Raw genomic sequence first — 15,986 nt, forward strand, 5'->3', positions numbered from 1 at the left:
GATTGATAAACCAATATGCATAAAGTTTTACTCAATCATTGTCACTTTCATAAACACTAATCAAATGAATAACTAAGCTGTGTGAATTTATTTAAATTTATTTCCAATCTGTCAAAAACTTGCTCTCGATTCTACTTTTTGTCAATTTCTTCTTCATTGTGTCTGATTGAGCCTATCCAAACAGAAGGTGTTATTTTCGATAATGCCTGTTTCCATAAACCCAAACAGTTCTGGTTTGAATATCCTCCTCGACCTGAATGTCTATTGTAATAATTCTTTGCAATATCCCATATCAACCCAATTAGATTAAATATGCAGTGATAGAAAGGAAGACGTAATACACTCTGGCCATAACGTTCAGTAATCTGATCTACATGTATCTTTTCTCAAGCTTATTTCTAAAAAAGTAAAATACATAAAAGGCAATTAAATATTTTATTTATATTTATCAGGTAACAATTTAAAATAGTTCTTTCTTTAACATGGTTTCTCAAAAATTATTTTATTTACTTAAAGCAATTCCTTAATTGCAGTCTTTGTTAATGCACTTATTTTCATCTTATCCACCAGTGTACTATGATATGGTGCATTATCCACAACAATAACTGATGGATCCCCCAAGTTCCTTTGAAGCTGATTTTCAAACCAGTGCAAAAATAACTTATGGTTAATTTCTCCATGGTAGTCACCCTTGGACTTCAAAGAAAACACTAATTCTAAACCAGGAGTTAAACCATTTATGTGTCCAGAATAAAAAACTATATGTCTGCAAAGAATTATTAATAAATGTTATGACTAACAAAACCTAATCGATAGTTATTTCAATGTTAATCTTCTTCCATCAACTTTTGTTGAGGTACTTCGAAAGAGTGTCAGTGCATCCCAATGTACTCGCTAATCAGCTAAATATGCGACGTAATAGTGAAGTGCGTATACTAAAACGTTTAACACCACCTGATCTGATTACTGGACATATGTGGACTTTAGAATAAGCTTTAGAATAAAACTAATAAATTAAGATTGCTTAATGAAGTGATTTTCTACATGCCATGTATATATAATATAGACAGAAAAAATACTTATTGCCAATAGGGCAGATTGTGGACTCACGAAGAGTAATAAAAAAAAACTTTTGTTGTCTTTACAGTTTATTTATTATCTTGCCATGAGTGACCCAATGTACCATTCTGAAATAACCATGTCTCATCTAAATATACAAATTGAAATAATAATTCTTCCTTGATTTTGTTGTACGTTTTCAAAAATTGTATTCTCTTAATAGTAATGTCTGGAATTCCCCGTTAAACCCCTTCGTGGGTTATCTTTACATCACTTAAAGCCCATTTTTACCCAACAGTCTATGAAGGGATGTTCTATATCCCTCAAATAGCTAAACATATTTTGGCATTTTGGAGATACTTTCTAGGCTAACAATTTTCTGTAAAATAATTGTATTAAATTATGTATCGATTGAAAAAATTACTTACTGTTTTTGTACATTTCGTATATTTGATCTCTGATACAGCTAACTTCAAGCTGATCTTGATTCGTCGCCTGTTTCGCATAAAGACGATTTCTTTTTGATTAATTTAAGGTATTATTGTTTCTTATTTTTTGAGATACTTTAGTGACCGTGTCCGTACCCATATTCGGTGCAGCTACATCGCACAACAAAATATTGTCAACAGAAACCGCGGCAACGGACAAACGGACGACTTCTGCTGCCTTAAAAGAAACCGCATTTATCTCTTTTTAAATACAATAAAATGAGTAGGACAATATTGTCTGACTGTAAAACGAATTTACAATTTTAGACAGACTCTAAATATGTATTTCCCAAATTAACATGAAACTAAATTACTTAAGTTAAAGTCAACAATACATTTATAAACTATACTTTGTCCAAATTGGCTTTATGAATGCCTGATAAATCAATCTCTTTGAGTTTAGGTCAAGTTGAGAGTATCTTCCGACTAACCAATACAGTTGCTTGACTTTGAATCTAATCTGCACTGCTTTATCTAATATGATGTATCACAAAAATACAAACAATATTTTTACTATCCATATTTTACTAGCTATTTATCAATGTGTAAAGAATATAAAAAAACTAAGAAAAAAATTAAGAAAGAAATCATCTAAAATGTTATAGGCTGATGAAGTGGGGTGGTCTCGAAAAAATGAGGCACCTTCGTCGACACGATTGCAACCTTTTTAGTCATCTGAATCAAAAAAAGAATAAAATTCTTAATCTAGAGAAGTGTTTGTTAATTATAGTGTAAATTAACAAAAAACGAATATTTTTTGCCAATATACTGCTGTTCGAAAAAGCAAGATATTTTTTACAGTTTTTTGACGTTTTTTTTAAATGAAGTAAAAGTCGGCTCCTACAAAACTTTAAGTAAATCTATTCTATCAACGTTTTCAAATTTCTAGACTAGAATAGCCTTCACACGTCATACATTTTTGACTGTTTCCTGGCATCAACATATACTTGTTTAAGTCCGAATTAACGATGATATATCATGTATGAAATCGTGCTCATGCATTATATACAAGGTTATTTCGAAACCTCCCACGCGAACTAAGAACAAAATTCTTGTTGTTACAGGTGAAAATCTGGTTCCAAAATCATCGATACAAGTGCAAGAGACAGGCGAAAGAAAAGGCCATGGCGGAACAAAATCAACACAACCAGGTAAGGTGCCTTTCGATTTCTACCAGCGGTCCTACAACAACAAAAAAGCCCATTCATTAGGCCGAAGAATGGAATTATTGTAGCGGAGAGATGTTTTGAGAGGCGACGTCTTAATCCGATTAAAAACGACTTTGCGGGTACGATACGAAACGCGAAAGAATGTCCGTGAAGGTCTTTTTTACTGGTTTTGTATGATATTTAATCGAACTGTGTTTAAAACGGCTTTAATTTTTTTCGGGGGTGAATTAATTCAAATTTGAATTAATTTTGAAGGGATTTTTTTAATAGATTGTAAAAAAAATCACAATAATATTGATTTATAATGATAATATACACTAGAGATTTTTAAAAACGATTTTACCAGAAATAAAACACGAAATTTCAGAATTCGCCATGTTAAGTCAAACGCCAACCAGCATTCCCGCATTCCAACGTTTGAATTTTTAGAGCGCTTGTATTCTGGTTGGTTTACCATTCTTATATTTCACAGTTATGGTGAAAATTATAATGATCCTAAAACCTGGGAGGTCACCAAGTGAAATAAATGCCTATATCACTGATGCCAGTAATATCTAAGGTTTTTGAAAAACTCCTGTTGAAAAGAACAAAACCGATAATTGAGAGAAAAAACGTAATACCAACACACTAGTTTGGATTCAACAATTGACCAGGTCCACAGAATAATAGATGTTATTCAAAAAGCCTACGAAAGTAAAAAAGTATGCTCAGCTATATTGTTAGATGTAGCACAAGCATTCGATAAGGTTTGGCAAGCAGGCCTTGTTCATAAACTACACAAAATGCTACCAAAACAACACACCGAACTATTAAAATCGTACGTTACAACCAGAATGTTTATAGAAAACAAGAAGAAGCTTACTCTACAATAAAATAATAAATAAAGCAGGTGTACCACAAGGAAGGGTACTGGGGCTAATGCTTTATCTACTCTACACTTGTGATATACCACAAATGGAGAATATTACGATGGCTACATTTGCTGGTGATACTGCGATTATAGCTGTTGGAGACAATAGTGAAGAAGCTTCACGAAAATTACAACAGGCAAGTGACTATATAAATAATTGATATAAGCTTGGAAAATAAAAATTAACGAAAGTAAATCGGTGCATGTGCAGTTCACTTACAATCACCACAAGGTACAAGCACCAATAACATTAAATAATATTATCATTTCATATAGCAACAACGGTAAATATCTCGGAATGAATCTTGATGCAAACCTTCGCTGGAAGGAACATATAATGAAGAAAAGAAAAGAACTGGAATTGAAATATAGGAAAATGTACTGGCCAATTGGAAGAAAATCACAATTACCAATACATAATAAATTGCTATTATATAAACAAATACTGAAACCTATATGGACATATGGAGTTCAATTATGGGGATGTTCTGCAAAGAGTAACATAAATAAAATACAAATTTTTCAGAACAAAGTCCTGAGAGGTATTGTGGGCGCACCCAAATACTATAGGACTGATTATCTACACCGAGACCTTCAGATATCCACAGTCACTCAAAAAATCAAAATAATTGCAATGGGCATGAGGAAAGACTCCATTCTCATGAAAATATTGAAGTATTGCAGCTTTTGGATACCACCAGAACAGGACACAGACTCACAAGAATCAAACCATCTGATCTTGTATAGTGTTCTGTAGTGAGATGCATATAATAAAAAATACAGCAGTGACATGTATAAACATTATTTCACCAGAGACTGAGATATGACCGATGGCTCCTCCTAGTTATATACCTAGATTTAAGTTATCGTAAACACAAATTGTAGGTTAGTCGGAAGCAACTAATAACAAAGTAATATAATAAAAATATAAATAATAAAAATATTTCACAGTTAAAAAATTGGTTTTATGCGGAAGAAACAGCGGAAAGAAAAAGTAAACCAATAAATTTAATTGGAATCTTATTTGAATTGATTGATTATTCAAGACAAATAACTAAAATTTTCCCAGAAGCGATTTGTCAATAATGACTGCACTGTGATTATAACTGAAATAATAATTTTACAAAGAATACTAGAACTTTTATTGTATACTAGAACATTATTTACTTTACTTGATCTTGATTGATGAACTTACTGAATTTACTTGAACTATTTGTTGTACAAGAAACTAGATATTTGATAATATAATCATAATGAAATTTGATTGACACCTGTTAAAGACTTCAATTTAATTAATAATTTTCTTTGTGTCTTTAGAATATATGGTCGTTCAGTAGTGAACAGTAGAAAAGCAGAAAAATATTCTCTTCACTTTGGAAAAACTAACACAGACAGGTGAAAGCTTAGATACAAAATCTGATGAAGGAACTTTGCTAGTTACGATGCAGTCATTTAGATTTCTTTGTTTCCTGAACATGAAATGATTGATGTACCCACATATTTACAAACAAAGGAAGAAAGGTGATAAGACTGTGCATTTAGATAGTAAATATTATGCATATAGTACTGACAGAAAAACTAGAAGAATAAGCAGATAGCCCTGTTAGTTATCAAAAAGCATATGAAGGACTTGGTATTTCCATGAACCTCAGAGGTGCATAAAAGAAGGAAAACATTTGATGACGGAGGTCCAAACATGCCAAAAAAGTGATATTATGGGCTCTAAACAGTTTCACAGACGCATACCACATAATCCCGAACGAACAATTCGGTTTCCATGCCAAACATTCAAGCCTTCATCAAGCTGCTCGCGTCGCAGCAAACGTCCACCAGGCATTAAGAAAAGGACGAAAAACTGAAGCCATTTTTTTAGATGTTTCCAAAGCTTTCGATCAAATATGGCATCACGGTCAAAGCGAAACAGCTTGGTCTACCGAATGACCTAATCTCTGTGATAGATGCATACTTGGACGGTAGATCCTTTCAAGTGAGGATCAATGACGCAGTTTCCTCTCGAAAACATATCTCGGCGGGACTATCGCAAGGTACTCCGCTAGTCCCTGCCCTGTTCAACCTTTATATGACTGAATTCCCACTCCACAAATATTCCCACACAGCATTTTATGCGGACGACACAGCTTTCTTTACCACCGGTTATAGTCCCGACGCCATCTGCGACAGACTTCAAGTCCAACTGAACCTGAACTGCAGATAAATCCGAGAAAAACTCAGGCTATTCTGTTCCACCGCAAGAAGCAGTTCCCCGCTTATAGCCTCCAAGTCGGTAAAGTCCCTATCTTCTGGCTCCAGAAAATATTATACTTCGGTCTCCAGTGCGACCGCAGGTTCTAATATAAAAATCCTCTTAAAGATATTTTATTGGGATATTTAAGGGTTAAGCTTTTAAAATATTTAAAAGACTTTTCCAATGTTCTACTCTTTACTACATTGAAAAAAACTTGTAAATTAATTGTCTTAACTTAAAATACTAAATTAAATATCATAATAAGTGTTTGCTGTCATAGTTAACTTCGAAATTTAAAGGACTTCAAGTCCAACTGAACCAGGCGATTGCGTGGTTCAAATTCTGGCGGCTGCAGATAAATCCGAGCAAAACTCAGGCTATTCTGTCCCACCGCTTATCGCCTCCAAATTGGTAAAGTCTCTATCTTCTGGCTCCAGAAAGTATTACACTCACCTCGAATGAGGCATTCCGTTCGTTTTTTCAAGAGTTTCACGAATATGCTCAGTGTAAGGTTTTCCTAGACATCTTAGAACACGACAGCATCTTAATAAAATTTCAATCCATCCACAAACCTCAGTAGATAACGAACTACGACAATCCCAGTCGTAACCCAGGGCCTCTGTCGCTCGCAAAACACTTCACTAACCCGAACCTGAAGCAACATCAGCAAAATACCATTTGGTTCTAGCTGGATGTTCTGGAATAAGAAAAAAATAATGATGGAGCCAGAGATGCTAATTTCGCTAACTAAAATGAGTCGAGACGGCAACTTAGTTAGCAATCATTGTAGAAATTCGTGAACGTTTTCAGCAGCTTCATAATTTGGCAGATAAGTTTGTTTATCTAATACCGTATTTACTACTGGATTCTGACTACTATTTAATGTAATCCAGACTATCCATTTGTGAATCATTTCTGCTACACACAACGAAAATTTATTAATTAAAGAACATATTGTTCATCCATATGGCATTAAGGACTCATCTGAAATATTAAAATTTAATGCGAATTTCAAGGTACTCTAACCAATATTATAATAATGCTCCAAATATCCTTCACAATTATCATAAAAAATACCAGCTATGAGAGAAGTTTTTCAAAATTGAAATTGATCAAAAATTATTTAAGATCAACAAACAGCAACATTGTAAGGCTAAACAAGCTGGGTTATCTTATCTATTGGTCAAGATGTAAAAAATATCGAAAAATATCGACTGAAAAATATATCGATATAATATGGGCCAAAAGTATCCCTAATAGACATTCATACAGTAATAGAGGACTTTGATCTTAAAATAGTAAACGACTAAAGGTTTAGCTAAATACATACATTTTGTTTTTAATTCTAACGAATATATTATTTTCCTACAAAAATATGAATATTAATAGTATTGTACGCGTTCTAACTGGAAGTGGATTGATCATAAGTGTCATATAGATATTATATCAATGTGGTATTCTTTTGTACGATAGAAGAATATATAGAAAACGCACGCACCTAATTTCAAGGAAATCTGTTCAGTAAACTTAAAAAATCATGAAAACGTATTTTGATAAAACCTCTTAAGGATATTTTATTGAAGGGCTATGCTTTGAAAATATGTAAAAAATAGACTTTTTCAATGTTGTACCCTTTACTACATCGAAAAAAACTTGTAAATTAATTGTCTTAACTTAAAATACTAAATTAAATATCATAATAAGTGCTGTCATAGTTAACTTCGAAATTTAAAAATGTAGATGCTCAATTCCGTTTGTTACAAAACTAAATTTTGCTAGTCGATGACGTCACGTTGCAAAACTAAAAGTACGGTCTCTTGATAGCACAAGGGTCCTTTCATTTAACTAACAGATCACTCTATCATATACCTAATTGAATCAAAACCCATATATAATGTCGCTCTGTGCTCTCCACGAGCGTCTTCCGACGGATGTGACTATTTGTTGATGTTGGCCGACAGTCGAACAACGTTTTCAATCCATAATAATTTTTCCTGGATATCTATGGCCTATATATCTATTATAAAGTCGTTTTAATTTTTTTTATTTGAAGCTTTATTGTGAAAAATCGGTGCAATATATTTTATTCAAAGTATTGTCCATCGATACCCGCTGCCTTTTTCCATCTTTCAATCAATTTACGGATTCTATCTCGAAAGAACGATGTATCTTTTGAGGCCCATGAATTAACCTATTTTTTGGTATCTTCAGATGCATCAACTGTAGTTGATAGTTTCAGTAAATTTTAGCAACTCATAGTATATCACACCAAGATGACCCCACCAAATATAGAGCATTAGCTTGGGGTCATAGACATTCAGCTTTGCTGTTGATGTTGATGTTGATGCATGACCAAATGGTCCCCATGATATTTTTCGCTTTAGATTATCGTAAAGCGAAAGTCAAAAAGTATGCTCAGCTATATTCTTAGACGTAGCAAAAGCCTTCGATAAGGTTTGGCATGAAGGCCTTCTTCATAAACTACAGAAAATGCTACCAAAACAACACTCCGAACTATTAAAATCATACATAAAACCAGAACGTTTAGAGTCAAACAAGAAGAAGCTTACTCTACAATAAATAAAGCTAACGCAGGTGTACCACAAAGAAGTGTACCAGGACCAATGCTTTATCAACTTTATACTTGTGATATACCACAAATGGAAAATATCACGATGGCTACATTTGCTGATGATACTGCGATTATAGCTGTGGGAGACAATAGTGAAGAAGCCTCACGAAGATTACAGGCAAGTGACAATATAAATAACTGGATACAAGCTTGGAAAATAAGAATTAATTCATTCAGAAAACAATAACATTAAATAACACTATCATTCCATATAGCAACAACGCTAAATATCTCAGAATGGATCTCGATGCAAAACCTCGCTGGAAGGAACATATTAAGAAGAAAAGAAAAGAACTGGAATTGAAATATAGGAAAATGTACTGGCTAATTGGAAGAAAATTACAGTCATCAGTACATAATAAATTGCTATTATATAAGCAAATATTGACACCTATATGGACATACGGAGTTCAATTATGGGGATGTTCTGTAAAGAGTAACATCAACAGAATACATATTTTTCAGAACAAAGTCCTGAGAGATATTGTGGGTGCACCCTAATACTATAGGACTGATTACCTACATCGAGACCTTCAGATACCCACAGTTAGTCAAGTACAAAATGCTGTAATATTAATATACAATATATTGTTATTTACAAGCAAACCACCAAAAAATCATAAAACTACATATATTACATATAAATCTATGTAAGTATAAATTGGGTATATTTTTGTCAAGGTGGCGGCCATGACGTCCGAGTCAGAACGTTAAAAATCAGTCGAATGAAACTAGTAGAACCAAAAATAGTAACCAAAAGTACGACTGAAACAGTCGATAGTAAATAGTAACAAAATCAGTCGAACCGCAAATAGCGACAAACAGTCACTGGCAAAATGTAGTAAACATTTGCTAAACAGTCGATAGTTCCCAACACTAATTAAAACATTGCTTAAAATAAATGCACTAGAATGAATGCTCTGATACTTCCAATTATCTATGTCAATGACAGCATACACAGAATATAGTAAAACATCATCGGCGAGGAGGAATAGTGGTGAAGTCCAAATTTAACTGACAGAGACTGACAAACATTAAAAATGGTTGTGGTTCATCATCCTGGGTACTTAGTGATTGGAAGAATGTGGTATGGTAAAATGTAATTTAAGATAAATCATTATTTACAGTTTCCTATAAAACTGCCTGTTTAATACAATAATTAGTATACGTAATCAGTAAATACAGTAATCAGTCAAGCATGAGGGACGTTCTGTTATGATTTGATATCTTGGTATTGAGCTGGTCCTCTCTCATTCACAGTACCAGCCGGAATGATGGAACTCTTACAATGACTAGCATATTGCTGCCAAACACTAACATATTGCAAATGTACCCATACACTCAGCCAAAAAGGTTCAGTCTTGGTTTGAAGAGCATCAAAATATCATTAAACATCTTCCCTGGTTAGCAAAATCGTCAGACCTTAACATTGGACCATTATGTCGAGTTTTATAGCCGTTTTAACACAATATTGGGACAAGATTCCATTTGAAACTATGAAAAGACTGTACAAATCTATTTGGCGAAGAATTGCAGCTGTTTAAAATAAAATGGTACCTCAATTACCTTATCAATAATTAAATATGGTGTATACGTCAGGTGTTCATATTATTTTGTCCATCCCTTGTATATATATATATATATATATTCATCACTTTGAAGCTTTTTATAATATTTTCAATTGAATCCGTTCCGTTCTGAAATATTTTTCATAAAAACCAGACTTGGAGTCGCTAGGTAAACAACAACCCACCACCTACATGACTAAGCGAGATCCGTATTTTTTCATCCACCTTCTGTAAATACCTTTCTCGGTAAATAGCGTCCGTCGAAGGTATTGTAGCGATATTTCGATCCCTCACTACCATTTCTTGTTTGCTCATTTCGGTGTTGACCTTTCATTATTGGTGAAATATCCCGGCGTTGAGAGTAAATCCGTCACAAAAGCGAATAAGAGTAAATAGAAATTCATATTTAATCCGAAATTAATTAATATAACTAATAAAATAATAATATTGTGAGCATTGTTATTATGGTTTTCAGTTATTTTTTTCAAATTTATTTATTACATTGTTACTAGTCGTTGGAGACTAACCTACAATTTGTCTTTACAATAACTTAAATCTAGGTATATATCTAGAAAGACCCATCGGCCCTATCTTAGTTACTGGTGTAATAATGTTTGTGTTAACTCTGCTGTTTTTCTATTAAATGCGTCTCACTACACTACACAAGATTAAATGATTTGATTGTCCTGTTCTGGTGCTATCCAAGAGTTGTAATGCTTCAATATTGACATAAAAATGGATCCTTGCAATGGAATGGATCCTCATGTCTCCGTGTAACTCTTAATTTCTTGAGTGACACCTACAATACTTCTCAGAACTTTGTTCTGGAAAACTTAAATTGTATTTATATTAGTTTTTACGAAACATCCCCATAACTGAAAGCCGTATGTCTATATAGGTTTCAATACTTGCTGGTTAATAACAATTTATGTCATTATGTACTAATAATTGTGATTTTCTTATAGTTAACCAATATATTTTCCAATATTTTAACTCCATTGCTTTCGTTTTCTTTTCTACATGTTCCTTCCAGCGAAGTTTTGCATTAAGATTCATTTCGAGGTACTTTGGAGTTGTTTTTATATGTAATTATATTATTTATTGTTATTGTTGTTTGTGCAGTCTGATTATGACCGATGAACTGCACATGCACAGATTTACTTTCGTTAATTTTTGTTTCCCAAGTTTAGATTAATTTATTTATATTGTCGCTTGCCTGTTGTAATTTTCGTGTGGCTTCTTCGTTTTTATCTCCGACATCAAGAATCGCAGTATCATCAGTAAATGTAGCCACCGTCATATTTTGCATTTGTGGTATATCACATGTGTGGAGTAGGTAAAGAGTAGGTAAAGCTGCTCCAATACACTTCTTTGTGGTACACTTGACTTAGCTTCTTTTATAGTAGAGTAGGCTTCCTCTTGTTTGACTCTAAACATCCTGACTGTAATGTAAGATATCAATACTTCAGTGTGTTGTTTCGGTAACATTTTCTGCAGATTATTAAGTAGGCCTTCATGAAATATTCATATTGCAATGGCCATATAGCTGAACATAACATTTTACCTGCATAGGCTTTTTCAATTGTCTGTTTTTCAACTGAAGACCCTGCTCAATTGTCGAATGCTTGTTAACAAACCGAAACTGATGTGTAGGTATTAGGTTTTCTCTCTATAATTTTCAGTTAAGTGAGTTGAATCTATAGTATTAATTTTAAGATCTTTTGCAATATCCTATATATTAGGGGTTTGAATGTGTCCTGATCATTTTCAGCTCATCAAACACTTTTAAAAACTTACCTGGAGGTTCATATATAGTCGAAGACAATGAATTGCAACACGTATTGAACGAAACTGAAAATCCAGCTCAAACTCCCAAAGAACTTTCAAATAGCTTAGAAACTGATGAGCTGACAATTGCCAAACATTTACATGCGGTGGGATCACATGATTTGAATGAAAATGGCACTTAGAGTGGAGAGTTTTTTGTGGCGTTTTGTGACTGACGATGAAAAGCGGATCTACTATAACAATGACAAAAGCAAAAAGTCATAGGTCAGTTCAAAAGAGCTATCCACATCGACCCCAAAGCGTAATAATCATGGTCATAAAGTTTTACTGTGCATATCTGAGGTGGGATCAGCAATGTGTAGCATTTTACTGATTGGTAAAATTGAATTAAACTATTACTGCAGATATCTATCGACGTCAATTGAGTAAATTGAATGACGTGTTGTTGGAGAAAAGGATGGTAATAGTGATTAACAGACGGAAAGTCATTCCCTCGCATGACACTGCTCGGCCACATTTTAAAAGACTTGTGAAAAATTTTTGTAAACTAGATTGTTAGTCGAAAGTTCTGAAAAGGAGTGAGTCTTCTAATATTTCTAATATCTGAGATAAAGCAATGTTTCCCTACAAGGGAGTGAGAATGCCCTTTGGATAAATCTATAATAATAATACTGCAATATATATGAAATTAACTCACCTTTATTCTCAAAAACAAATTATATTGAATATGTGAGTACTTCAATTCATATTTCCCTTTCTGGTTTGTTATTTTATCAATTGATTATTACAGCTTATTCTTCGTTAAATTACGGCTTAACCTAAAATGGTTAGAAATGGTTAGTTTCAAGAGTGATGCACTGATTATAGCGACCATCAAACTTTTCGATAACATTTTTGTAGTACGATTTGTCCCTTACTTCAAAATAGGCCTCAGTTTCGGCGATCACCTCTTCATTTGACGAAAATTTCTTCCCAGCGAGCATTCTTTTGAGATCTGAGGACCGGATATGGTCGCTGGTGGCCAGATCTGGAGAATACGGTGGCTGAGGAAGCAGTTTGAAGCCCATGGATTTTTGTCATCATTTTCAGTGACTTGTGACACGGTGCATTGTCTTGGTGAAGCAGCACTTTCTCTTTCTTCAAATACGGCCGTTTTTTGGCGTTTTCGTCGGTAACAACCTGTTTTGGGCGTCCACTGCGTCTTCGGTGCTCATTTCACCACGTCTAAACTTAGCATACCAGTCCTTTATGATTGATTTTCCTGGGACAGTATTCCGAAACTCTGCATCAAGCCAAGTTTTTGCTTCAACTGTATTTTTCCCTTCAAAAAGCAATATTTTATCAGCACGCGAAATTTCTTTTTATTCATTTTTTCACAATAACAAAAGTTGCTTCACTCAAAATGCTATAATTGACAAACTAATGATCCGATAGCTGTCAGATTTATACAGGCATCTTTTGACGGTTAGTGCTCACTAAAAACATATAGATTTAATTGAAGTAGTGCCATCTATGTGTCAGGCCGGGAACTTTTCAATTAAAGAGCGATATAAAAAGGACATAAAAATACTTTTGTGTTAACATGCAACTTTATATAAAAACGTCAAGTTAATTCATTAGCTACCTTCCAACTTTTACATTTACAGCATCTTCTTTTTGTTACAGTCCTCGAGTTCCCCTCGACGAGTGGCAGTGCCCGTTCTAGTCAAAGACGGCAAACCGTGTTCAGGCAGCAGCAACCAGACGTCTTCATCCAACAGTGCTCAGGCCACTTCGGACTCGTCCAGGTCCCAGCAGTCCACGGCGTGTCAATCCAGTCAAGCTCAAGCCCAGTGCATGGCCAACGGTGGCCTGGCCATGGCCTACGGTCGGCAGCAGGCCAACTATCAACAGCAGTGTGGGGCCTATCTACCGTTGCAGGCCAGAGCTTGGTAGTGCCACGAGCAATACGGGCTAGTCTATAGTAGTGACATGTGATATTATTTCTCGGTCTAAATGAAAACTAGTGCGGAATTGGAGTTAATTTTTCGTAGAAGACAGTTTAGGCGGCCCGTACTCTAACGATATTGTTGAATTTGATTCGGATTAAGAACTTTGGAAACTACGTTAATTATCTAGCGTTTATAATGACAGCGGACTTTAACATAGAGAGAAAACCCAATATGGGTCTCTGGAGAAAAGTTTCGCTACATCCTACATCTAGAGGGGGTTATAATCGGCCATCCAAGTAGTTTGATTGGCCAGTTTAAATATCCATTATAGGCACCTTTAAGGAAAGCATTTTGCTATGTAGACATTTGATTTGTTCTTTGATACATTTTGGCATGCAGGTGCGACATGTGACAGCCCTGAAGTCACATTACATGTATATAATAATATACAAGAAAAATTTTGGTACGTGGCAAATACAATTTAAAATTTTCCATCTCTTCCCTGTTTCATATTTGTTTAGTGCCATCAATTTAACAGGTTTTATTAGAGTAGTCTCTGTTTTTTTTCTTATATTGAAAGTAAACTTTACATGTATATTTTACAAAAGTATATGGAGCACCTTGTTATTATTTTTAATATTTTATCTGGAAGATCATTATGTACTGTGAAATTAAAAGATTTATAAATTTATTTCATTTTTACTATATCTGACAAAAAATGGCTAAATCGCGAGATAAAATAGAACAAGATGACTAAAAGACTTAACAGTATAATAAAACTACTTTGTTGAAATCTGGAGATTGAAATATTGTCTAGCCTCCATAAATAAATGCAAAAAAATTACAATTAATTTTTTTTTTTAAGTTTTACCAAATAACTTGGGACATATACTACGGTACAATGTAAAATTCTGTTTATTTCGTATAGAATAATCTGGAATAGAATCAAGGTGCAATTTCTTAATTCCTGGTAATACATCCCCCACTAATAAAGAACGCAAATTATCTAAAGCGCCCTCAAGTTCATCCTCGTCGCAGTTTCCTAAAGGTGAATGAGATGTAAAAAAAAACTTAAATGAGCACTTTAAATGACTTTTCAAGCATGCTTGTTGAGAGATGGGTTTTTCTGAATCCGCGAGCCCTAATAGATCCAAACAGATACAAAAAATTTCCAAACTATCTTGAATAAGTAGCCTTAAACCAATATATTTATTCGGATACTTACTCAAGATATCTTTAAACAAATGAACCCTCTCAAAGTAGTAGTTTACGTGGTGGCACTTTAACACATTTGTTTTTAGTTGGGCAGTAAAATTTTGCACTATTTAAGTACTTTATCGCTTTGCACCAAAATTCCTGGTCTATAGAACTTACCGCTAATCTTCCCCTAAAAGGTTTGCTTTCAAAAACCATTGGACGTTGCGAAGCATTTCTCCAAAATTGTCTGTTCTCTAATTAAGTTAAATCTCTATTTTCCCTTTAGATATTATATTGAAGATTGGCTCTATAGACATCGTAAAATCATTCATTATTTCTTATATTATGACAATTTGAATTGTCACATTAAAATCAGTTGACAGGTAACGTAATATCTAGAAATCTTGTTCGTTACATTTAAAGCAATTTAGCAAACGTATAAACGCAGATATTTAACTAAATACCTTCGGAAGAAAGGAAAGCGACATTTAGTAACCACGAGTAGAATATATCTAGATTTGTACTAGACAGTTTTTTCTATGTATAGAAAAAAGAACATATCAATTAATTTATTACTGAATAAATTTGAAGTTGATAAAATTTTCGAATATATTACCGAAATTTCTTCCGTGATTGTTTTATATGGTAACAGGGTTCAATGTAGATTCGTTCGTTTTTGTCTTAATGATAAGGATAATATAGAAGAACATATCTGTTATTTCTTCTACATTATTAAAATGACTTAAATTTAAAATGTGCAATGAATATATAACGTAATAATTTAATTTAAACCCGGTTTATATAATAGATGAATTAACTATAAAAAGTTTTCTTACTTCACTGACGACGATTTTCACTGATTGACGTATTTGATATTAGATTGTTTTCAACTGTTATAAAAATGTAATAAAAATGTAATTATTGACATAAAAACAAATGGGATGTATAGCATCAAGTAACATGTTTTATTTATTATTATATTCATTTGTTTCGAGAGTA

General features: G+C 33.6%; 1 protein-coding gene across 1 annotated transcript in view; it reads left to right on the forward strand.

The window, feature by feature from the left end:
• The window catches only part of scro (scarecrow), a 56,943-nt gene extending 42,022 nt beyond the window's left edge, over window positions 1–14,921 (forward strand). Inside the window, exons 6-7 of the mRNA XM_076411400.1 lie at window positions 2,612–2,698; window positions 13,525–14,921. Of these exons, the coding sequence (XP_076267515.1) occupies window positions 2,612–2,698; window positions 13,525–13,794 (357 nt within the window). The 3' untranslated portion in view covers window positions 13,795–14,921. The remainder of the gene's footprint in view (window positions 1–2,611; window positions 2,699–13,524) is intronic.
• The last annotated feature ends 1,065 nt before the right edge of the window (window positions 14,922–15,986 follow it).

Source organism: Rhynchophorus ferrugineus, unplaced genomic scaffold, assembly GCF_030347505.1.
Source record: "Rhynchophorus ferrugineus isolate W39M unplaced genomic scaffold, kcgeb_rfMv2 rfM8, whole genome shotgun sequence".
Classification (NCBI taxonomy): Eukaryota; Metazoa; Arthropoda; class Insecta; order Coleoptera; family Curculionidae; genus Rhynchophorus; species Rhynchophorus ferrugineus.